The sequence below is a fragment of the Amblyraja radiata genome, chromosome 9 (assembly GCF_010909765.2).
Source record: "Amblyraja radiata isolate CabotCenter1 chromosome 9, sAmbRad1.1.pri, whole genome shotgun sequence".
In the NCBI taxonomy this organism is placed as follows: domain Eukaryota; kingdom Metazoa; phylum Chordata; class Chondrichthyes; order Rajiformes; family Rajidae; genus Amblyraja; species Amblyraja radiata.
This window is the reverse complement of record NC_045964.1, coordinates 55,182,454-55,208,486: the sequence shown is the minus strand read 5'-3', so window position 1 is coordinate 55,208,486 and position 26,033 is coordinate 55,182,454. Positions and strand designations below refer to the sequence as shown.

Sequence of the window (26,033 nt, the reverse complement as noted above, 5' to 3'; positions counted from 1 at the left end):
ATTCACCACTCTCTGTGTGAAAAAAGTTTTCCTCATCTCGGTCCTAAAAGATTTCCCCCTTATCCTTAAACTGTGACCCCTTGTTCTGGACTTCCCCAACATCGGGAACAATCTTCCTGCATCTAGCCTGTCCAACCCCTTAAGAATTTTGTAAGTTTCTATAAGATCCCCCCTCAATCTTCTAAATTCTAGCGAGTACAAACCGAGTCTATCCAGTCTTTCTTCATATGAAAGTCCTGACATCCCAGGAATCAGTCTGGTGAACCTTCTCTGTACTCCCTCTATGGCAAGAATGTCTTTCCTCAGATTAGGAGACCAAAACTGTACGCAATACTCCAGGTGTGGTCTCACCAAGACCCTGTACAACTGCAGTAGAACCTCCCTGCTCCTATACTCAAATCCTTTTGCTATGAATGCTAACATACCATTCGCCTTCTTCACTGCCTGCTGCACCTGCATGCCTACTTTTAATGACTGGTGTACCATGACACCCAGGTCTCGTTGCATCTCCCCCTTTCCTAATCGGCCACCATTCAGATAATAATCTACTTTCCTGTTTTTGCCACCAAAGTGGATAACCTCACATTTATCCACATTATACTGCATCTGCCATGCATTTGCCCACTCACCCAGCCTATCCAAGTCACCTTGCAGCCTCCTAGCATCCTCCTCACAGCTAACACTGCCCCCCAGCTTCGTGTCATCCGCAAACTTGGAGATGTTGCATTCAATTCCCTCGTCCAAATCATTAATATATATCGTAAATAACTGGGGTCCCAGAACTGAGCCTTGCGGTACCCCACTAGTCACTGCCTGCCATTGTGAAAAGGACCCGTTTACTCCTACTCTTTGCTTCCTGTCTGCCAACCAGTTCTCTATCCACATCAATACTGAACCCCCAATACCGTGTGCTTTAAGTTTGTATACTAATCTCTTATGTGGGACCTTGTCGAAAGCCTTCTGAAAGTCCAGATATAACACATCCACTGGTTCTCCCTTATCCACTCTACTAGTTACATCCTCGAAAAATTCTATAAGATTCGTCAGACATAATTTACCCTTCATAAATCCATGCTGACTTTGCCCAATGATTTCAACACCTTCCAAATGTGCTGCTATCCCATCTTTAATAACTGATTCTAGCAGTTTCCCCACTACCGACGTTAGACTAACTGGTCTGTAATTCCCCGTTTTCTCTCTCCCTCCCTTTTTAAAAAGTGGTGTTACATTAGCTACCCTCCAATCCTCAGGAACTACTCCAGAATCTAAAGAGTTTTGAAAAATTATCACTAATGCATCCACTATTTCTGGGGCTACTTCCTTAAGTACTCTGGGATGCAGCCTATCTGGCCCTGGGGATTTATCGGCCTTTAATCCATTCAATTTACCTAACACCACTTCCCGGCTAACCTGGATTTCACTCAGTTCCTCCATCTCATTTGACCCCCGGTCCCCTGCTATTTCTGGAACGGATCCAGATGTCGGTGTGAAGGACATTCCCAGTCTCTGGATGAAATGGTAGGCAGACAGCACAGGTACTCGGGAAGACTCGCTAGCGGCAGGTAAGCACGGGAAGATTCGTGAAGATTTTTCAACATGTTGAAAAATGTCCACGAGAGCCCCGAGTACCGACGAGTGGCCATTACCGTAAATCTCCCAGTTCGAATCAGGGCAAACTCGGGAGAGCTCTTGGAATGAACTCAAACCGTGGGACAGGGCTTTAAGACTGCAAGACTTATTCCTTCTTCCCCTCTGTTATCAGGCTTCTGAACGGTCCTTCCATAAGCTAGGGTACTGCCCGATTCACCTCTACCCCATTGTGGACATTGGACTTGGTCTGTGGAACTGATGCGCTACAATGCTGAGAACTATATTCTGCACTCTGTATCTTCCCCTATTGGACTTGAGTTTGACTTGAATGTATTTATGTCGGGTATTATCTCACCTGGTTGGATAGCATGCGAGGCAAAGCTTTTCGCTGTACCTCGTTACACATGATAATAATGAACTAAACTGTAGCAGTGTGATGGTGGGTGACGGCCACTCTGCCCATCGTTAACCCTGCTGTACCATTACAGGACACAACGCCTACATCTGCCCGGCCACCAACCAGTGCACCATCGACAAGAACCGCCGCAAGAGCTGCCAGGCCTGCCGACTACGCAAGTGCTACGAGGTTGGCATGATGAAGTCCGGTGAGTGGGGGGGATCTGTCCATGCAGAGAGTGAGGGGCCGGGGAGGGAGTGGGGGGTCTGCCCCTGCAGTGGGGGACGGGACGTAGGGTGGGGAGGATGGAGGGTGGGGAGTGTGATGGGCTCTGTCCATGCGGAGGTAGAGGGGGAGGCAGGTAGGTGGGCTGGGGGGGGGGAGTAGGGGAGGGGTTTCTGTACATGCTGAGAGTGGGGGGGATGGGCTGCGGGTGTGGGTGGGTGGGCTGCGGGGGTGGGGTGGGTGGGTTGGGGGTGTGTGGGGGGTGGGCTGCGGGTGTGTGGTGGGTGGGTTGGGGGTTGTGTGGGGGGTGGGCTGCGGGTGTGAGCGGTGGGCTGCGGGGGTTTGTGGGGGGGGGGGGGGTGGGCTGGGGAATGAGTACTGGCCACCCCGGTTGCAGACAGCCCAAGGCTGGAATGTCCAACTAGAGCAGCAGAGCCTGAGTGGAGATGGCGGTGATGGAAGGTATACAATAATGAGTGGCTCAGATAGGATAAACAGTCACAACCATTTCCCCAGGGTGGAAACGTCCAACAATAGAGGGCACAGCTTTATGGTGAGAGGGGGAAAGTGTAAAGAAGATGTGTGATAGATTTTTACCCAGAGGGTGGTGGGTGCCTGGAACGCGCTGCCAGGGGAGGTGGTGGAGGCAGATACTATAGTGGTGTTTAACAGGCACATGGATATGCAGGGAATAGAGGGATGTGGATCACGTGCAGGCAGAGGAGATTAGTTTAATTTGGCATCAAGGTCAGTATTGACATTTTTGGCCGAAGGGCCTGTTCCTGTGCTGTCTGCCTACTGTTTTATCCAGAGACTGGGAACAATCTCGAGCAAAACTCAGGAGGATGGGGGAGGACTCAGTGGGTCTGGCAGCCTCCGTGGCAGGGTGGGGGGGACAGACGACGCCTCAGGTCGGACTGACACACCGTCCGACCAGCAGAGTGGTCAGTGTAAAGTCGGGAGCGAGGGGTGGGGGGGGCAGTGGCAGCGGGTGGTCACTGAGTCCCCTCACACCCCCTCCCTCCCCCCCTCCCCTCCCCTCCCCTCCCTCCCCTCCCCTTCCCTGCCCTCCCCTCCCCTCACCCCCCCTCCCCTCACCCCCCCTCCCCTCACCCCCCCTCCCCTCCCCTCACCCCCCCTCCCCTCCCCCTCCCTGCCCTGCCCTCCCCTCCCCTTCCCTGCCCTCCCCTCCCCTGTCCTCCCCTCCCCTCACCTCCCTCCCCTCCCCTCACCTCTCCCTCCATTCCCCTCCCCCTCCCCTCCCTTCCATTCCCCTCCCCTCACCCCCCCCTCCCTCCATTCCCCTCCCCCCCTCACCTCTCCCTCCATTCCCCTCCCCCCCTCCCCTCCCCTCCATTCCCCTCACCCACCCCCTCCCCTCCCTCCCCTCCTTCCCCTCACCCCCCCCCCCCTCCCCTCCCCTCCATTCCCCTCACCCCCCCCCCCCTCCCCTCCCCTCCATTCCCCTCCCCTCCCCTCCTGTCTCTGTGGGCTCTGCTTGTTTTCCCAGCTGTTGCTGTCCACTAGTGGTGCCGTGCATGGGGGGGGGAAGATGGATGGTGTCTGAGGCAGTCGCCAGGGAGAGGCCGCCATGTCGACACGCCTCCATTCCCAGCCGGCTCCTCTCCCTCTCCCTGTCTCTCTCTCTCTCTCTCTCCCCTCGCACACAGCTCCCTCTCCCCCTGTCAGCCCCGAGCTCTCTCCCCCCCCACCCCCCCCCCCACACACCGACTACCAGGGGTCACAGACTCCGACTCGCCCAGACGGTGGAAAGGTTTGTCCAGACAGACGCCGGACAACCTGTGGAATTCCCAGCCCAATAATCACTCTCAAACATCACAAACAAAGCCAGCGACGTGGAATGTGGAACAAAACACAAACGCTGGATGTGGTACCTGTACAAACACACACACATACATCACTGGGGCAGGGACAGGCATGGCCTGGATCACTGGGAGAGGTGGACAGACTTGCATTGTAGATAACGAAGATGGTCGTGGGAGGCTGCAGCGGGATCTTGTCTGAATGGCCAGGCGGGCTGAGAGATGGTTGATGGAATTTAATACAGAGATGCACGGTCTAACATGGGCAGGACCGACACGGTGAATGGTCGGCCTCTGGGTCGTGTTGGAGAGCAGAGGGATCTAGCAGTACAGGTGCATGGTTCCTTGAAGGTCGAGTCGCAGGTAGGCAGGAGCGTCAAGTGGGCCTGTCAGCATTGCCACAGTTAGAGTTATCAGAAATAAGAGGGCACAGGTTTAAGATGAGAGAAAAGAAGTGAAAGGCTCTGCCCGGGGTGAGGATCAAGGCACCCTGGGGTGGGGATCAAGGCACCCTGGGGTGGAGGTCAGGGCACCCTAGGGTGGGGATCAGGGCACCCTGGGGTGGGATCAAGGCACCCTGGCGTGAGGGTCAGGGAACCCTGGGGTGGAGGTCAGGGCACCCTAGGGTGGGGATCAGGGCACCCTGGGGTGAGAAGGAGGGACGGGGTCCTTGTCTCCAGGCGTGAGTGGGTGGGATGTGGGGAGTCCTCTTGTCTGTTCACTAACACACTCTTCCTCTCTCTCCCCCTCCCCCCTCCTTCCCTCTCCTCCCCCCCCCCCCATTGCCCCTCTCTCCCTTTTCCTCTCCTCCCCCCCTCACCCAACTCCCCCCTTCTCACCCAGTTCCCCCTCTCTCCTCTCTCTTCCCCCCCATCTCCCTCCCCTCCTGTTTCTCCCCCCTCCCCTGTCTCTCTTTCCCATCTCTCCCCCCCTCCCCCTCCTTCCCCCGCTCTCTGCCCCACAGACACACGCCGGGACCGTTGTAGTTACCGGCTGAGCCGGCAGAGCCGGCTGGGGCTGGGGGTGGGGATGGGGGTGGTGGGGGGGGTTGGGATGGGGGTGGGGGGGGTAGCTGCGGGAGGGGGGAAGGTCCGCCGGGTGGTGGAGGGGGTTCGGGAGCCGGGGGGGGCGCTGGGACCCCTGGCCCCGGAGCGGCTGCTGACCTCCCTGCTGGAGGCCGAGCCCCCCAATATCTACTCGCTCAGTCACCCCAACAAACCCTACACCGAGGCGTCCATGATGATGTCCCTCACCAACCTTGCCGACCGAGAGCTCGTGCACATGATCGCCTGGGCCAAGAAGGTGCCAGGTAACACCCTCCTCCTCCTCCCCTCCTCCACTCTCCCCCTCCCCTCCCCTCCTCCCCCTACCCCCTCCACTTTCCCCCTCCCCTCCCCTCCTCCCCTCCCCTCCTCACCTCCTCCCCCTACCCCCTCCCCTGCTCCCCCTCCCCCTCCTCCCCTCCCTCCTCCCCCCCCTCCCCTCCTCCCCTCAACTTTCCCCCTCCCCTCCTCCCCTCCCCTCCCCTCCTCCCCTCCCCCTCCACTCTCCCCCTCCCACTCCCCTCCTCCTCCTTCCTCCCCTCCTCCCCCTCCCCTCTCCCCCTCCCCTCCTCCCCTCCACTTTCCCCCTCCCCTCCTCCCCTCCCCTCCCCTCCTCCCCTCCCCCTCCCTCTCCCCCTCCCACTCCCTCCTCCTCCTTCCTCCCCTCTCCCCCTCCCCTCTCCCCCTCCCCTCCTCCCCTCCCCTCGTCCCCTCCCCTCCCCCCCTCCCCTCCTCCTCCCCTCCCCTTTCCCCCTCCCCTCCTCCCCTCCCCTCCCCTCCTCCCTAGCCCCCTCCCCCTCTCCCCCTCCCACTCCCCTCCTCCTCCTTCCTCCCCTCTCCCCTCCCCTCTCCCCCTCCCCCCTCCTCTTCTCCTCCCCCCTCCCCCTCCCCCTGCTCCCCGCCTTCCCCCTCCCCCTCCCCCTCTCTCACCTCTTCCCCTCGCGCCACGTTGCGCCCCCTCCCCTCTCCCCCTCCCCCTCCCCTTGCCTTCACCCCCTCCTCTCTCCCTGCCCCCTCCCCTCTCCCCCTCCCTTCTCCCCTTACCCTCTCCCACTCCCCTCCTCCTCTCTCCCCATTCCTCTCCCCCTCCTCTCTGTGGGTGGGTGGTTGTGGATGGGTGGGTGGATGGGTGGGTTTTTTGTGTGTTTGGTTGGTGGTTTGTGTGTATGGGGTGGGTGGGTGGGTGGATGGGTGGGTGGTTGTGTGTGTGTGGGTGGGTCCGTGGTGTGTGTATGGGTGGGTGGGTGGGTGAGTGGGTTGGGTCGGTGGGTCGGTGGGTTCGGTGTGTGTATGGGGTGGGTGGGTCGATGGGTTCGGTGTGTGTATGGGGTGGGTGGGTCGGTGGGTTCGGTGTGTGTATGGGGTGGGTGGGTCGGTGGGTTCGGTGTGTGTATGGGGTGGGTGGGTGACGTGGAGAGGTGACCGTGTGTCTTCCTGCAGGGTTTGTGGAGCTGGACCTACACGACCAGGTACAGCTGCTGGAGTGCTGCTGGCTGGAGGTGCTGATGGTGGGCTTGATGTGGAGGTCCATGGATTACCCCGGCAAGCTGCTCTTTGCCCCCGACCTCATCCTCGACAGGTCAGTGTGGCCCCAACACTTCCCTTCCCATCCCCCCAAACACCAGCCCTTGTCTGGCACTTACAGGCTTGGACTCACTGCTCGGTGCCTCAGTGCCTCAGTGTCTTATAGAGTCTTATAGAGTCTTATAGAGCCTGAGTCATAGGGTCATAGACAATAGACAATAGGTGCAGGAGTAGGCCATTTGGCCCTTCGAGCCAGCACCGCCATTCATTGTGATCATGGCTGATCATCCACAATCAGTACCCCGTTCCTGCCTTCTCCCCATATCCCCTGACTCCACTATCTTTAAGAGCCCTATCTAGCTCTCTCTTGAAAGCATCCAGAGAACCTGCCTCCGCCGCCCTCTGAGGTAGAGAATTCCACGTCTTAGACATGGAGTCTTAGAGCACAGAACAGGCCCTTCAGCCCTACCTGTTCATGCTGACCAACATGCCCCATTACACGAGCCCCACCTGCCTGCGTTCATATCCCTCTAAACCTGTCCTATCCATGTACCTGTCCAAATGTCTTTTCAATGTGTTACAGTGCTGAGTGCAGAGAAGTTTCATGAAGGATGTTGCCAGGTCTCGAGGCCCTGAGCTACAGGGAGAGGTTTGGGCAGGCTGGGACTTTAATCTATGGAGTGCAGGAGGATGAGGGGTGATCACTTCGAGGTGTATAAAATCATGAGAGGAATAGATTGTGTCGGCACTTAGCCTGATGGTCTGCATCCCAGAGTACTAAAGGAGGTGGCCCTAGAAATCGTGGATGCATTGGTGATCATTTTCCAATGTTCTCTCGACTCTGGGTCAGTTCCTGTGGACTGGAGGGTAGCCAATGTAACTCAATTTTTTAGAAATGAGGGAGAGAGAAAACGGGAAATTATAGACCAGTTAGCCTTACATCGGTAGTGGGGAAGTTGCTGGAGTCGATTATTAAAGATGTTATCGCATTTGGAAAGCAGTGACAGGATCGTCAAAGTCACCATGGATTTATGAAGGGGAAATCATGCTTGACTAATCTTCTGGAATTTTTTGAGGATGTAACAAGTAGAATGGATAAGGGAGGCAGATTATTATCTGAATACTGTCAGATTAGGAGAATGGGAGGTGCAACGAGACCTGGGTGTCCTTGTACATCAGTCACTGAAAGTAAGCATGCAGGTACAGCAGGCAGTGATGAAAGCCAATGACATGTTGGCCTTCATTGCGAGAGGATTTGAGTTTAGGAGCAAGGAGGTTCTACTGCAGTTGTACAAACCCTGGTGAGACCGCACCTGGAGTATTGTGTGCAATTTTGGTGAGAGGGGATCTTACAGAAACATATAACATTCTTGGAGGATTGGACAGGGTAGATGCAGGAAAAATGGCCCCGATGTTGGGGGAGTCCAGAACCAGGGGTCACAGTTTAAGAATAAGGGGTAGACCATTTAGGACTGTGATGAGGAAATACTTTTTCACCCAGAGAGTTGTGAATCTGTGGAATTCTCTGCCACAGAAGGCAGTGGAGGCCGATTCACTGGATGTGTTCAAGAGAGACTTAGATTTAGCTTTTAGGGCTAAAGGAATCAAGGGATATGGGGAAACAGGGTTCTGAGTTTGGATGATCGGCCATGATCATATTGAATGACGGTGCTGGCTCGAAGGGCCGAATGGCCTACTCTTGCACTATGTTTCTATGTTTCAGTCTCTTGCCCAGAGTAGGGGAATTGAGAACCAGAGGACATAGGCTTAAAGTGAAGGGGAAAAGATGTAATAGGAATCTGAGGGGTAACTGTTCCACACAAAGGGTGGTGGGTGTATGGAACAAGCTGCCGGAGGAGGTAGTTGAGGCTGGGACTATCCTAACGTTTAAGAAACAGTTAGACAGGTACATGGATGGGACAGGTTTAGAGGGACAGTATATGGGCCAAACGCAGGCCGGTTGGACAAGTGTAGTTGGGACATGTTGGCCAGTGTGGGCAAGATGGGCCGAAGGGCCTGTCTCCACGCTGTATCACTCTGTGACTCTTTCAGCCCCTCTTCCTCTATCCACTCCTTCTCTCCTTCTCCCCATCTACCTCTCCCTTTGCCCACTCCCTCTCTCTTTCTGCTCCTCTCCTACCCTCCCTCCCTTCCTCTTGCCCTCCCCTTCTCCCTCTCTCCCCTTACTCATTCCTTCTCTCTCTCTCTCCCCCTCCCCACTGCCTTCGACTGCTGTGCCTGTCACTGTCAGGCCAGTTGTAGTGGACGGTCACTGTGTGACGCCAGGTTTAGTGGACGGTCACAGTGTGACGCCAGGTTTAGTGGACGGTCACTGTGTGACGCCAGGTTTAGTGGACGGTCACTGTGTGACGCCAGGTTTAGTGGACGGTCACAGTGTGACGCCAGGTTTAGTGGACGGTCACTGTGTGACGCCAGGTTGAGTGGACGGTCACAGTGTGACGCCAGGTTGCGTGGACGGTCACTGTGTGACGCCAGGTTGAGTGGACGGTCACAGTGTGACGCCAGGTTGCGTGGCCGGTCACTGTGTGACGCCAGGTTGCGTGGCCGGTCACTGTGTGACGCCAGGTTTAGTGGACGGTCACTGTGTGACTCCAGGTTTAATGAACGGTCACTCTTGGTCTGTGCGAAGTTGAGCAAATTCTGATTCTTGTTTTGATGCCAAGGGAGCGGTTTGTTCATTTAGAAATCAGTGGAATAGACTTGATGTGTGAGACTTGCTGCGGGCCCGAGGTTTGTGTTTGACTTGGCTACAGATGCTGGCTGGGAGCGTTGACTATTTATTCAGCATCATTAGCGCAGCCTGGCCCAGCGTGGAGAGTTCCTGTAGACCATGTATCCCGGTAGCTAATGGACCAACAGCACCGCCATTAACACCACAAATGGCCACTCATTACCACAAGCCAAACACCCCCTGCTGCACACTCCCCACCCACCGCCCACTCTCCCTGTCGTCAGGCTGTGGGTGACTAACACCTTCCGTCTCACCCCTCTCTCTCTCTCTCTCTCTCTCTTTCTCTCTCTCTCCAGTTTGCACGTCATCCCCGTGACCCTGTGGGGTTCCTCCAGTGCCACTGCTTCCTCGTCCTGCCGGTTTGTGGGGTTTTGAGACCCCTCTCCATCTCTCCACCCCCTCACCTCCTGTCTCTGTTTCTCTCTCTCTCTGTCTCCCTCTCCCTGTCTCGCTCTGTCTCTCCCTCTCTCCGTCTTTCTCTGTCTCTCTCCGTCTCTCTCTGTCTCTCTCTCTGTCTCTCTCTGTCTCTCTCTCTGTCTCTCTGTCTCTCTCTCTCTCTCTCTCTATCTCTCTCTGTCTCTCTCTGTCTCTCTCTGCCTCCCTCTCTCTCTCTCTCTCTCTCTCCCACTCTCTCTCTCTCTCCCCTCTCTCTCTCTCTCTCTCTCTGTCTCTCTCTGTCTCTCTCTGACTCTCCCTGTCTATCTCTGTCTCTCTCTCTCTCTCCCTGTCTCTCCCTGTTTTTTTCCCTGTCTCTCCCTGTTTCTCCCCGTCTCTCCCTGTTTCTCCCCGTCTCTCCCTATCTCGGTCTGTCTGTCTGTCTCTCTCTGTCTCTCTCTGTCTCTCTGTCTCTCCCTGTCTCTCTCTGGCTCTCCCTGTCTATCTCTGTCTCTCCCTATCTCGGTCTGTCTGTCTGTCTCTCTCTCTCTCTCTCTCTCTGTCTCTTTCTCTTTCTCTGTCTGTCTCTCTCTGTTTCTCTGTCTTTCTCTCACTCTATCCTATGTGTCTCCATTTCCCCCTCTCTCTGCCATTCTCTCCCTCCCTTGGTCTGCGTGATCCCCTCTGTCCCCCCTGACCTCTCCTGCCCCCTGACCTTTGCGCCCCGACCTCTGCCCCCCATTGTGGAATTATTTGCCACAGACGGCTGTGGAGGCCAAGTCTGTGGATATATTTAAGGCAGAGATAGATAGATTCTTGATTAGTACGGGTGTCAAAGGTTTATGGGGTGAAGGCAGGAGAATGGAGTTACTAGAGAGAGATAGATCAGCCATGATTGAATGGTGGAGTAGATGATGGGCCGAATGGTCTAATTCTGGTCCAGTGTGATGATACTGATACTGACGCTGATACTGATACTGACGCTGATACTGACGCTGATACTGACGCTGATACTGACGCTGATACTGACGCTGATACTGACGCTGATACTGATACTGATACTGACGCTGATACTGACGCTGATACTGATACTGATACTGACGCTGATACTGACGCTGATACTGACGCTGATACTGATACTGATACTGACGCTGATACTGACGCTGATACTGACACTGATACTGATACTGACGCTGATACTGACGCTGATACTGACGCTGATACTGACGCTGATACTGACGCTGATACTGACGCTGATACTGACGCTGATACTGACGCTGATATTGACGCTGATACTGACGCTGATACTGATACTGATACTGACGCTGATACTGACGCTGATACTGATACTGATACTGATACTGACGCTGATACTGACACTGATACTGACGCTGATACTGACGCTGATACTGACGCTGATACTGACACTGATACTGACACTGATACTGATACTGATACTGACACTGATACTGATACTGATACTGATACTGATACTGACGCTGATACTGACGCTGATACTGACACTGATACTGATACTGATACTGATACTGATACTGACGCTGATACTGACGCTGATACTGACACTGATACTGACGCTGATACTGATACTGATACTGATACTGACGCTGATACTGATACTGAACACCAGGGACACCACTGGCAGCCCCACCAACAGTCTGTCTGTTCGTCTTTTTTTGTTATTTTCAGTGTATTTACAGTTTGTGTGAATATTCTCCGGTTTGTTTTATGTGGAGGGGGGGGGGGGGGGTGGGGGGGGGGTCGGGGGGGGGGTGGGTCGGGGGGGGGGGGGGGGGGAAACTATTTTTCAATTTCTTACCTTGCCGGAGATGCGATTGTTTTCTGGATCGTATCTCCGGTCGCTCTGCGGACTAACATCGTGGATCTGGAGGCCTTGATCGAGACTGACTTTGAGCTTCACCACGGGGAGTGGACTTAACATCGGAGCCGATTCCTTGCCTGGGATCAATTCGGACCGTGGCCTGCGGACTTTACCATCGAGAGCTCACAGTCTCGGGAGAGGCGGTAGATGTTGGGAGCTAAAAACGACGCAGAAGGATCCTGAGCCAGAGTCCGAGCGCTCGGCGCGGGGGAGCTGAGATCTCCCCGATGCAAGAGTTTGATCGCCCCGACGCATGGGCCTGAACGCCCACCCGCTACCGGAGAAGATCATTCCATCAACGGAGGGCTCCAGGCCCCCGACCGTGGGAGAACAAAGAAAGGAAGAGACTTGAACTTTTATTTCTCCTTCCATCACAGTGAGGAACATGGAGGAGTCACTGTGGTTGATGTTTATCTTAAAATGTGTTTTGTGTGTTCCGTTGCTTTTTATTTGTATGACTGACTTGGCAAATTAAATTCCTCGTAAGTTGCAAAACATACTTGGCTAATAAAGCAGTATTGTATTGTACTGATACTGGTGCTGATACTGGTGTTGATACTGGTGTTGATACTGGTGTTGATACTGGTATTGATACTGGTGCTGATACTGGTGTTGATACTGGTGTTGATACTGGTGTTGATACTGGTGCTGATACTGGTGTTGATACTGGTGTTGATACTGGTGTTGATACTGGTGTTGATACTGGTGTTGATACTGGTGCTGATACTGGTGTTGATACTGGTGCTGATACTGGTGTTGATACTGGTGTTGATATTGGTGTTGATACAGATACTGGTGCTAATACTGATATTGGTGTTGATACTGATACTGGTGTTGATATTGATACTGGTGCTGATACTGATACTGGTGTTGATACTGGTGTTGATACTGATACTGGTGCTGATACTGATACTGTTCCTGATACTGGTGTTGATACTGGTGCTGATACTGATACTGGTATTGATACTGATACTGATATTGGTGTTGATACTGATACTGGTGCTAATACTGATACTGGTGTTGATATTAATACTGGCGTTGATACTGGTGCTGATACTGCTGTTGATACTGCTGCTGATATTGGTGTTGATACTGATCTGCTGATACTGATATTGGTGTTGATACTGGTGCTGATACTGGTGCTGATAATGATACTGGTGTTGATACTGGTGTTAATGCTGGTGTTGATACTGGTGTTGAACTGGTGTTGATACTGATACTGGTGTTGATACTGGTGTTGATACTGGTGCTGAACCAGTGTTGATACTGGTGTTGAACTGGTGTTGATACTGATACTGGTGTTGATACTGGTGTTGATACTGGTGCTGATACTGGTGTTGATACTGGTGTTGATACTGGTGCTGATACTGGTGTTGATACTGGTGTTGATACTGGTTTTGATACTGATACTGGTGCTGATCCTGATACTGGTGTTGATGCTGATATTGGTGATGATACTGGTGCTGATAATGATACTGGTGTTGATACTGGTGTTAATGCTGGTGTTGATACTCATGTTGATACTGGTACTGATACTGGTGTTGATACTGGTGTTGATACTGATACTGGTGTTGATACTGGTGTTGATACTGGTGCTGATATTTTTGTTGATACTGGTGTTGATACTGGTTTTGATACTGATACTGGTGCTGATACTGGTGTTGATACTGGTGTTGATACTGGTGTTGATACTGGTGTTGATATTGGTGTTGATACAGATACTGGTGCTGATACTGATATTGGTGTTGATACTGGTGTTGATACTGGTGCTGATACTGGTGTTGATACTGGTGCTGATACTGGTGTTGATACTGGTGTTGATATTGGTGTTGATACAGATACTGGTGCTAATACTGATATTGGTGTTGATACTGATACTGGTGTTGTTATTGATACTGGTGCTGATACTGATACTGGTGTTGATACTGGTGTTGATACTGATACTGGTGCTGATACTGATACTGTTCCTGATACTGGTGTTGATACTGGTGCTGATACTGATACTGGTATTGATACTGATACTGATATTGGTGTTGATACTGATACTGGTGCTAATACTGATACTGGTGTTGATATTAATACTGGCGTTGATACTGGTGCTGATACTGCTGCTGATACTGCTGCTGATATTGGTGTTGATACTGATCTGCTGATACTGATATTGGTGTTGATACTGGTGCTGATACTGGTGCTGATAATGATACTGGTGTTGATACTGGTGTTAATGCTGGTGTTGATACTGGTGTTGAACTGGTGTTGATACTGATACTGGTGTTGATACTGGTGTTGATACTGGTGCTGAACCAGTGTTGATACTGGTGTTGAACTGGTGTTGATACTGATACTGGTGTTGATACTGGTGTTGATACTGGTGCTGATACTGGTGTTGATACTGGTGTTGATACTGGTGCTGATACTGGTGTTGATACTGGTGTTGATACTGGTTTTGATACTGATACTGGTGCTGATCCTGATACTGGTGTTGATGCTGATATTGGTGATGATACTGGTGCTGATAATGATACTGGTGTTGATACTGGTGTTAATGCTGGTGTTGATACTCATGTTGATACTGGTACTGATACTGGTGTTGATACTGGTGTTGATACTGATACTGGTGTTGATACTGGTGTTGATACTGGTGCTGATATTTTTGTTGATACTGGTGTTGATACTGGTTTTGATACTGATACTGGTGCTGATACTGGTGTTGATACTGGTGTTGAACTGGTGTTGATACTGGTGTTGATATTGGTGTTGATACAGATACTGGTGCTGATACTGATATTGGTGTTGATACTGATACTGGTGTTGATATTGATACTGGTGCTGATACTGATACTGGTGTTGATACTGGTGTTGATACTGATACTGGTGCTGATACTGATACTGTTCCTGATACTGGTGTTGATACTGGTGCTGATACTGATACTGGTGCTGATACTGTTCCTGATACTGGTGTTGATACTGGTGCTGATACTGATACTGGTGCTGATACTGGTGTTGATACTGATACTGGTGTTGATACTGAAACTGGTGTTGATACCGATACTGTAGGTATGTTACAAAACTTACCTTCAGCGGTGCTGCAATTCTGCCACTGGCCGTGTGCGCGGTTTTGGCGCATTTGAGGGGGGGGCGGGGTTAAAACGGGGTTTTTTCCCGACCTGGTCCTGAATTATATTTGTTGGAGTGCAAGATTTTGCGAAAGAATCGTTCCTACGGCCGTTCTGTGTGTTTTAAAAAAAAATTCATCCAACAAGTTAATCGCTGTAGTGATTTTAAAATCAGCTTCTGAAGCCGTCAATGCCGACAACTGGGATGGATTTTATGGAGGACCAGGTAAAAGAAAGTAGTTTATTTTTATGTATAAAAGTGTTTCTTAAGATGTATTTAATTCACATTTTAAGTTGCGAAACGGTGATTTTTCCCCCCCCAACGAACCGGCTGTATTTGCTGCCGATATGGGGGACTAAATTCACCGCAACCTGAACGTTCCAAATGGTCCCGTTCCAGAAAAACCCACTCGCAAGCTGATTTAAATGGCCATTAATTTACAGGTATTAAACATTAAATTCCTTCCATTTGACCTATAAACCCATGACAATGAGATTTAAAAATTATGTTATATTCTGAATTATTGTGTGAATGTTATTTGGACACTTAGGCTATTTAAAAATGTTAATCTATTCTTAAGAAATGGATAGATGTTTAGATCTAGTAATTGAATTTTGTAATTAGCTACAATTAGGTAACTAACTAATTTTATGCTTTAATTTCAAGTCATCTAAGTAATATTGTTTCTTATTTGTTTAAAAATGCTTCAATCTATAATAACTGATAATTTCTTTCAGTTCTCTTAAATTTTAAGAAGGTTATCGGCTTTTAAATGTTCTCGATCACAGCTTTTGTGTTAAGTCAATGAAAAAGCAATAGGGAACAAGATGCCAATTTCCGAGTATGAAAATGGCCATAACATTTTTAATACTGAAGATATGAAAGTGAATGAGGTGTCAAATTAAACTTCTTTTTATGCTTTATCTGATGGGATAAATTACAGACTTGATTTTTAAAATCTCAAAATGTTGTAACATTGCTAGATACTGGTGTTGATACTGATACTGGTGTTGATACTGGTGATGATACTGGTGCTGCTACTGATACTGGTGGTGATACTGGTGTTCATACTGGTGTTGATATTGGTGCTGATACTGATACTGGTGTTGATACTGGTGCTGATACTGATACTGGTGTTGATACTGGTGTTGATACTGGTGTTGATACTGATACTGGTGTTGATACTGGTGCTGATGTTGATACTGGTGTTGATACTGGTGTTGATACTGGTGCTGATACTGGTGCTGATACTGGTGCTGATACTGATACTGTTCCTGATACTGATACTGGTGCTGATACTGGTGTTGATACTGGTGTTGATACTGATACTGGTGTTGATATTGATGCTGATACTGATACTGGTGTTGATATTGATGCTGATACTGATACTGGTGTTGATACTGGTGCTGATACTGGTGTTGATACTGGTGCTGATACTGGTGCTGTTACTGGTGCTGATACTGGTGCTGATACTGATGCTGATACTGGTGTTGATACTGGTGTTGATACTGGTGCTAATACTGGTGTTGATACTGGTGTTGATACTGGTGCTGATACTGGTGCTGTTACTGATATTGGTTTGATGCTGATACTGCTGTTGATACTGGTGTTGATACTGATGCTGATACTGGTGTTGATACTGGTGTTGATACTGGTGCTGATACTGGTGTTGATACTGGTGTTGATACTGGTGCTGATACTGGTGCTGATACTGGTGCTGATACTGGTGCTGATACTGGTGCTGATACTGGTGTTGATACTGGTGCTGATACTGGTGTTGATACTGGTGTTGATACTGGTGCTGATACTGGTGCTGTTACTGATACTGGTTTGATGCTGATACTGTTGTTGATACTGGTGTTGATACTGATGCTGATACTGATGCAGATACTGATACTGTTACTGGTGCTGATGCCCACAGGGACGAAGGTCAGTGTGTCGAGGGCATCCTGGAGATCTTCGACATGTTGCTGGCCGCGACGGCTCGCTTCCGCGAACTCAAACTCCAGCATGATGAGTACCTGTGTCTGAAGGCTATGGTGCTGCTCAACTCCAGTGAGTGGGGACACGGGGGCCGGGGGGTGAGACGGGGGGCTGCGGGGGGGAGTGGAGGGGCCATGGGGGGGAGATGGGGGCTGGTGGAGTGGGGGGTGGTACAGTGTGTACCTGTGTCTGAAGGCCATTGCGCTACATGTTCCCGATGTTGGGGGAGTCCAGAACCAGGGGCCACAGTTTAAGAATAAGGAGTAAGCCATTTAGAATGTAGACGAGGAAACACTTTTTCTCACAGAGAGTGGTGAGTCTGTGGAATTCTCTGCCTCAGAGGGCGGTGGAGGCCAGTTCTCTGGATGCTTTCAAGAGAGAGCTAGGTAGGCTCTTAAAAATAGTGGAGTCAGGGGATATGGGAAGAAGTCAGGAACAGAGTACTGATTGTGGATGATCAGCCATGATCACATTGAATGGCGGTGCTAGCTCGAAGGACCAAATGGCCTACTCCTGCACCTATTGTCAATTGTCTATTGTCTACCCTATCTGTGCCCGACGAGAATCTCTCCCGGGCCTCTCCACAACCTCTAACGCTCCAGAGAAAACAATCAGTTTATCACAATGACCAGATCCAGCGTGGTGCTACTCCTCCGCTAGATAGATGTATCCCCCCCACTCGATCGCCAGTGCAGTTTGAAGCTATTAATTTAACAATTAACAGTCCTTGTATGCTGAAGGGTTGCTGTCAGAATAGAACCAAACACTTCACTCTGGCCCGAGCCAGCTGGTGATTCAACTACTTTGCTGTCATTCCCTCTCCCTTACTGACACTTTGGTCACAAGGGGCGAGACGATTTACGAGGATGTTGCCAGGACACGATGGCCTGAGCTGCAGGGAGAGTTTAGTTTAGTTTAGTTTATTGTCACGTGTACAGAGGTACAGTGAAAAGCTTTTTAACTAGGAGAGTTTGGGCAGGCTGGGACTCTATTCCTTGGAGCACAGGAGGATGAGGGGTGATCTTATATAGGTGTATAAAATCATGAGGGGAATAGATCGGGTAGACGCTTTTTACCCAGAGTAGGGGAATCGAGGACTAGAGGGCATGGGTTTAAGGTGAGAGGGGAAATATATAATAGGAATTTAAATGCTTTTTTACACAGAGGGTGCTGGGTGCAGGAAACAAGCTGTCAGACAAGGTAGTTGAGGCTGGGACTAAAACAATGTTCAAAAGACACTTTATTGGACAAACATTGTGAGGGAGGGGGGGGGGGGGGAATGCCAGAGTTTATGGGGAGATTGATAGACTGGTTTAAAACATAATGAGAGGCATAGATAGGGTAGACAGTCAGAATCTTTTTGCAGAGTGTAAATATCAAATATTAGAGGGCATGACTTTAAGGTGAGAGGGGCAAATTTAAAGGAGACGTGCGGGACAGATTCTGTTACACAGAGGGTGGTGGGTGCCTGGAACGCGCTGCCAGGGGTGGCGGTGGAGGTAGATACGATAGTGGTGCTTGAGGCTTTTAGACAGGCACATGGAAATGCAGGGAATGGAGGAATGTGAATCACGTGCAGGCAGGGGAGATTAGTTTGACTTGACATCATGTTGTGCATGGACATTGTGGGCAGAAGGGCCTGTTCCTGTGCTGTACGGCTGTGTGCTCTGTGTTCCTTCACTGCCTCTATCCCAGTCTCCAGCCCTGCATTCCTTCCCGCTATAGTAATGCTATTTTAATCAATACCGACTTTCTCTCTTCATTGTTTTATAAGTCCATCACTCCGCACTTTCTCACTGCCAGTGAAGCATTTTTTTAATTTGTAAATTTACAATTGCTTTTATCAGAACCCAAGTTCTTTATTAATTCATAAATCACCACTGCCCACTATCCACATTTAACAGCCCACAATTTTATTAATCTTATCTGGCAGAGAACCTAAATTTGCTTATTAATTTATAAATTTATTACTGCTCAATTTTCTTTTTATTCCAAGTTCATCTTGACAGCGTTGGTCTTTATTTATGCTTGGGATCTGGTCATTGCCTCATTTAATCTGCACCCCTCCATGTCCCTGTACTGTCGGGACAATCCAGAACCTCACAGTGGTGGCCATCAGTGGTCCCCAGTCATTAACAGTTTATTTATAGACAATAGACAACAGACAATAGGTGTAGGGGTAGGTCATTTGGGCCTTCAAGCCAGCACCTCCATTCAATGTGATCATGGCTGATCATCCCCAATCAGTACCCTGATCCTGCCTTCTCCCCATATCCCCTGACTCCGCTATCTTTAAGAGCCCTATCTAGCTCTCTCTTGAAAGTATCCAGAGAACCGGCCTCCACCGCCCTCTGAGGCAGAGAATTCCACAGACTCACCACTCTGTGAGAAAAAGTGTTTCCTTGTCTCTGTTCTAAATGGCCTACTCCTTATTCTTAAACTGTGGCCCCTGGTTCTGGACTCCCCCAACATCGGGAACATGTTTCCTGCCTCTAGCGTGACCAAGCACTTACAATAAACTTTGGTTTATTGCCACGTGTACCGAGGTACAGTGAAAAACGTTTGTTGTGTGCTGTCCAGTCAGCGGAAAGACAATACATGATTACAATTGAGCCGTCCACAGTGTACAGATACAGGATAAAGGGAACATAGAACAGTACAGCACAAGAACAGGCCATTCGGCCCACAATGTCTGTGCTAACCATGATGCCAAGACTAACTCTTAACTGCCTGCGCATGATCCATATCCCTGCATATTTATGTGCCCATCTAACAAGCCTCTTAAACACCACTGTCGTACCTGCCTCCACCACCAGCGCGGCTCACTGGCACAGCAGGTAGAGCTGCTGCCTCACAGCGCCACAGACCCAGGTTCAATCCTGCGCAATCAGAAACTAAATCTAACGACAGCTTCTACCAAATGATCATCAATGTTGTAGAGCTGCCACAAGGGGCAATTATTAAAGATGCAGAATAGGGGATAGATATATATAAATATATAAATATTCACCCAGAGAGTTGTGAATCTGTGGAATTCTCTGCCACAGAAGGCAGTGGAAACCAATTCACTGGATGTTTTCAGGAGAGAGTTAGATTTAGCTCTTAGGGCTAAAGGAATCAAGGGGTATGGGGAAAAAGCAGGAACGGGGTACTGGTTTTGGATGATCAGCCATGATCATATTGAATGGTGGTGCTGACTCGAAGGGCCGAATGGCCTTTTTCTGCACCTATTTTTCGATGTTTCTATGAACAAAGTTAAACCCTGGTCGATGCAAGGATTGCACTGAGAGCTGCCCACTAGTTAGTTTAGTTTATGGTCTGAGGAAGGGTCTCGACCTGAAACGTCACCTATTCTTTTTCTCCACAGATGATGCCTGACCCACTGAATTACTCCAGCATTTTGAGTCTGTCTTTTGTTTATTGTCACGTGCACCAAGTGCAGTGAAAAACTATTTTGTTGCCTGCTATCCAGTCAGCAGAAATACTACACATGATTACAATCAAGCCGCCCACAGCGTACAGATACAGGATAAAGGGAATAACGTTTAGGGCAAGATAAAGTCCAGTAAAGTCCGATTAAAGATAGTCCGAGAGTGTCTGATGAGTTTAGCTGGAGACCAGGAGCAGAGGGACGTCAGAGTTTAGTGCATTTAATTACCAACATCATCAAAGACTTGTCCCACCCTGGTCATTCCTTCTTCTCCCCGCTCGTCCGGCAGAAGGTTCAGAAGCTTGAAAGCACGCACCACCAGACTCAGGAACAGCTTCTTCCCCTCTGTTATCAGGCTTCTGAACGGTCCTTCCATAAGCTAGGGCACTGTCTGATTCACCTCTACCCCATTGTGGACATTGGACTTTGTCTGTGGAACTGATGCACTACAATGCTGAGAACTATATTCTGCACTCTGTATCTTCCCCTTTGCTCTACCTGTTGTACTGGAGTTGGACTTGATCATATTTCTGTGTAGTATTATCTGGTCTGACTGGATAGCAGGCAGAACAAAGCTTTCCACTGTACCTCGGTACATGTGACAAGAATAATCCCAGCGTAAGGGTAATTTAAGTGCAGTGCACAGTCAGGCAGCAGAGAACACTTCAGGTAACACTGGCTGGCCACGTCTCACTGCTATAACACATTTGGAAGCAGAATGCTGGCTGCGTGGAGCCACAATAGATATATCATCAATTCAGGAGTTTCCAAAAGGCTCGTTAAGCAAGGGTGCTCAGATGTGCTGAGAAACCCCAGCTGGTTGCTATTAACATACTTACAGCTCGGGAAAACAACTCTGGATGAAATGGAGCAGTTGGAGAATTGATTGGTGCTGAGGCAGCCTGCGGTTTGTGTTGGCCCGGGACACTCGGTAACCGGAGAGCTTTCTACAAATACCCATTTTATGCATCATAAATTTTGCAACTTTTAACAGCATTATTTATTGCTGGTGGGTTTTCCATGCCAAGGAAGAGCTCTCAGAGACACGGGTTTAATGCGTTAGTGTGGAGGATGTGTGCAAGGAATGTTTACAGATGGCAGCAAGCAAGCTGAGAAATGCACGCAGCGCTGATCGGGGTTAGTCCGGGTGAAGGGACTGAGGAACAGGGAGGTGTGGGCAGGCCTGGTGTCGAGTGTTGACTGAACAGGGAGGTTAGCGCCCAGGTTTAACATTACCCAGGGCTCCTGCATTAGAGGCTTCCAGCTACAGGGAGAGAGGGAAAGAGACAGACTGGGAATATTTTCTCTGGAGCGCCAGAGGCTGATAGAAGTATATACAATTATGACAGGCATAGATGGGGTAGACAGTCAGAACTTTTTTTTTCTCCCAGGGTGGAAATGTCCAAGACTAGAGGGCATGGGTTTAAAGTGAGAAGCCTGTGTTCTGTGTACCGTGATACGGTGAAAAACTTTGTGGTGCAGACTCTCCAACCAAAGGCACGACTCAAAGAACAGCAGGTAGATGCGGAGAGGAAGGATATGGAAGTCAAAGAACTGTACAGTACAGGAACAGGCTATGAGAATGCAGGGTGACTTGGACAGGTTGGGGGAGTGGGCAGATGCATGGCAGATGAAGTTTAATGCGGATAAATGTGAGGTTATCCACTTTGGTAGCAAAAACAGGAAGGCAGATTACTATCTAAATGGCGTCAAGTTGGGAAAAGGGGAAGTACAACGGGATCTGGGGGTCCTAGTTCATCAGTATGAAAGTAAGCATGCAGGTACAGCAGGCAGTGAAGAAAGCGAATGGCATGTTGGCCTTTATAACAAGAGGAATCGAATATAGGAGCAAAGAGGTCCTTCTGCAGTTGTACAGAGCCCTAGTGAGACCACACCTGGAGTATTGTGTGCAGTTTTGGTCCCCTAATTTGAGGAAGGACATTCTTGCTATTGAGGGAGTGCAGCGTAGGTTTACAAGGTTAATTCCCGGGATGGCGGGACTGTCATATGCTGAGAGAATGGAGCAGCTGGGCTTGTACACTCCGGAGTTTAGAAGGATGAGAGGGATCTCATTTAAACATATAAGATTGTTAAGGGCTTGGACATGCTAGAGGCAGGAAACATGTTCCCGATGTTGGTGGAGTCCAGAACCAGGGGCCACAGTTTAAGAATAAGGAGTAAGCCATTTAGAACGGAGACGAGGAAACACTTTTGCTCACAGAGAGTTGTGAGTCTGTGGAATTCTCTGCCTCAGAGGGCGGTGGAGGCAGTTTCTCTGGATGCTTTCAAGAGAGAGCTAGATAGGGCTCTTAAAAATAGCGGAGTCAGGGGATATGGGGAGAAGGCAGGAACGGGGTACTGATTGGGGATGATCAGCCATGATCACATAGAATGGCAGTGCTGGCTCGAAGGGCTGAATGGCCTACTCCTGCACCTATCGTCTATTGTCTAGGCCCTTCGGCCCACAATGTCCGTGCTGAACATGATGCCAAGTTCAACTAATCTCCTCTGCCGGCACGTGATCCAGGTTCCTCCCACATCCTAAAGACGTGTGGGTTTGTAGGTTAAATGTCCCTCTGTAAATTGCCCCTTGTGTGTAGGGAGTGGATAACATAGAACTAGTGTGAACGGGTGATCGATGGTCGGCGTGGACTCGGTGGGCCGAAGGGCCTGTTTCCATGCTGTATCTTTCAATCGCAGTATATTTATGGAGTCACACGTCACACTAACAGGCCGTTCGGCCCATCGTGTCCATGCTAACCACCCATCTACTCTAATGCTACTTACCAGACCATGTTCCGTAGCCCCCTCGTCTCAACGGCTCGTCCAATTGCTTATTAGATGTTACGTGTCCTCCAGCACACCCCCCAGGCACAGAATGGTATAGCATGGAAACAGGCCCTTCGGCCCACCACCTCCATGCTGCCCACCCCCCCTGTACTTATCCACACTAATCCCATTGACCCGCATTAGGTCGATAGCCTTGGTGATTCAAGTGTTAACGGTGGACAGAGTCTCTGAGTCCATCACCACCTCAGGCAGACATTCCTGACCCAAGCCCCACGCTCAGATCTCCCAGAAACCTCCTCCCCATCTCCTAAAACCTCTTGCCTTTGTCAACTGATGCGCTACAATGCTGAGAACTATATTCTGCACTCTGTATCTTCCCCTTTACTCTACCTATTGGACTTGAGTCTGACTACTTTTCCTTGATCTACATCTCCATCAGGTTTAGGTTGATTCTTGCCACGTGTACCGAGGTACAGTGAAAAAAGCTTTCTACTACACGCTATCCACTCAGATCAGATCATACCCTGCATGGATACAACCACCAAACTCCAGTACAACAGGTCGAGCAAAGGGGAAGATACAGAGTGCAGAATATAGTTCTCAGCATTGTAGAGCACCAGTTCCACAGACAAAGTCCAATGTCCACAATGGGGTAGAGGTGAATCGGACAGTACCCTAGCTTATGGAAGGACCGTTCAGAAGCCTGATAACAGAGGGGAAGAAGCTGTTCCTGAGTCAGGTGGTGCGCGCTTTCAAGCTTCTGTACCTTCTGCCGGACGGGAGCGGGGAGAAGAAGTCTTTGATTATGTTGGCTGCTTCCCCGAGGCAGCATGAAGTGTAGATGGAGTCGATGGTGGGGAGTGTGGTCTGTGTGATGGACTGGGCTACATCTACAATGGTGGGGAGTGTGGTCTGTGTGATGGACTGGGCTACATCTACAATGGTGGGGAGTGTGGTCTGTGTGATGGACTGGGCTACATCTACAATGGTGGGGAGTGTGGTCTGTGTGATGGACTGGGCTACATCTACAATGGTGGGGAGTGTGGTCTGTGTGATGGACTGGGCTACATCTACAATGGTGGGGAGTGTGGTCTGTGTGATGGACTGGGCTACATCTACAACTCTCTCCATTGCCCACAGTCTTGGGCAGAGCTGTTCCCAAACCAAGCCGTGATGCATCCCGACAGTGTGCGTGCGACGGTGCATCTGTAAATGTTTGAACGAGTAGTTTGAAGGGACCAGTAATTGTCATGGGAGATTGGATTACGAGGTTAATTCCCGGGATGGCGGGACTGTCATATGCTGAGAGAATGGAGCAGCTGGGCTTGTACACTCTGGAGTTTAGAAGGATGAGAGGAGATCTCATTGAAACATATAAGATTGTTAAGGGCTTGGACACGCTAGAGGCAGGAAACATGTTCCCGATGTTGGGGGAGTCCAGAACCAGGGGCCACAGTTTAAGAATAAGGAGTAAGCCATTTAGAACGGAGACGAGGAAACACATTTTCTCACACAGAGTGGTGAGTCTGTGGAATTCTCTGCCTCAGGTGGAGGGCGGTGGAGGCAGGTTCTCTGGCTGCTTTTAAGAGAGAGCTAGATAGGGCTCTTAAAGATAGTGGAGTCAGGGGATATGGGGAGAAGGCAGGAACAGGGTACTGATTGGGGATGATCATAGAAACATAGAAATTAGGTGCAGGAGTAGGTCATTCGGCCCTTCTAGCCTGCACCGCCATTCAATATGATCATGGCTGATCATCCAACTCAGTATCCCGTACCTTCTCTCCATACCCTCTGATCCCCTCAGCCATGATCACATTGAATGGCGGTGCTGGCTCGAAGGGCCGAATGGCCTACTCCTGCACCTATTGTCTATTGGAGCCGGCAGATTGATTGGATGAACCAAAGCATCAAGGGGGTTTAGTAGAAGAATGTGTCAGCGTTTGCTTTTCCCCAACAGTACATCAGGACCCCACCCAGCAAAGGCTACATTACAGGAAGGATTAGAAGGGTTTAAAAAAAGACACAAAGTGCTGGAGTAACTCAGCGGGTCAGGCAGCAACACTGGAGAGGCGATGTTTCAGGTCGGGACCCTTCTTCAGACTGATTGGGGTGGTGGGGAGAAAGCTGGAGGGACAAAGCCAGGCAAGTGATAGGTGGATACAGGTGAGGATGGGCTTGATAGGCAGATGGCTGGACAGAGATGAACATATAAATAGTGTGAGAGGTGCAGATTGTGAAGCTAGAGGAAGGAATACAGGTGGAAGGGGAATGGGGGGGGGGGGGGGTGGCTGTGTCCTAGAGGGGCGCAAGGAAGAGAAGGGGGGGATGGGGGGGGGTTGTTTGTAGGTTAGTTAACTAAAGTTGGAGATTTCAGTGTTCATGCCGTTAGGCTGTAGGCTAGCCAAGTAGTGATCTATAAACTCAGCAAGAGTTACGTCAATCACAGAGAGTCCATGGGAGAGAGGTACAACCTGCCTTTGACATTGGAGGTGAGAGAATGATGTTACATTGACATAGAGGCTTTACAAAGTGCAGGCACAGAGTGCTGGAGTAACTCAGCGGGTCAGGCAGCATCTGTGGAGAACATGGATAGGTGACGTTTCACAGAGTGCTGGAGTAACTCAGCGGGTCAGGCAGCATCTGTGGAGAACATGGATAGGTGACGTGTCGGGGCAGGACTGTCGTGGGGGGAGAGAGCTGGAAGAGAGGTTGGGGTGGGACAGAGCCTGGCAGGGGTGAGTGATGGGCGGAAGGCCAGGAGGTTTTTAGGTTTCAGCAACAGAAGATAATAAAGGAAATTAGAAAATGAATTATGAGAGAAAACGTGCATGTTGAAAAGCAGGCGGTGAATGTTTTGCTGAATATCTAAACAGTGAGAGGGCAGGTGAGGTAAGGCAGGGATCTCTGGGGAAGACATTGCTGAATTAATAGCATCTAATGGGATATGTGTGTGTGAATAAAGTGTTTGTGTAAGCCTTCAATGAGCAAGTCTTTGCTAATATCCTCACAGAGTGAGAGAGCCTCATGACAAATCACACAGTAGAATTGTGTACAAAATCGCGGGAGGAAATGCAGAGTCTGTCA

The 26,033-nt window shown here is 50.1% G+C and overlaps 1 protein-coding gene across 2 annotated transcripts in view; it reads left to right on the top strand.

Annotated features, from left to right (window-relative positions):
* The window catches only part of esr2 (estrogen receptor 2), an 88,834-nt gene that overhangs the window by 55,545 nt on the left and 7,256 nt on the right, over positions 1-26,033 (top strand). For both annotated transcript variants that reach the window (XM_033027506.1, XM_033027507.1), the window contains exons 4-7: positions 2,079-2,195; positions 5,000-5,344; positions 6,519-6,657; positions 16,668-16,801. In XM_033027506.1, the coding sequence (XP_032883397.1) occupies positions 2,079-2,195; positions 5,000-5,344; positions 6,519-6,657; positions 16,668-16,801 (735 nt within the window). The remainder of the gene's footprint in view (positions 1-2,078; positions 2,196-4,999; positions 5,345-6,518; positions 6,658-16,667; positions 16,802-26,033) is intronic.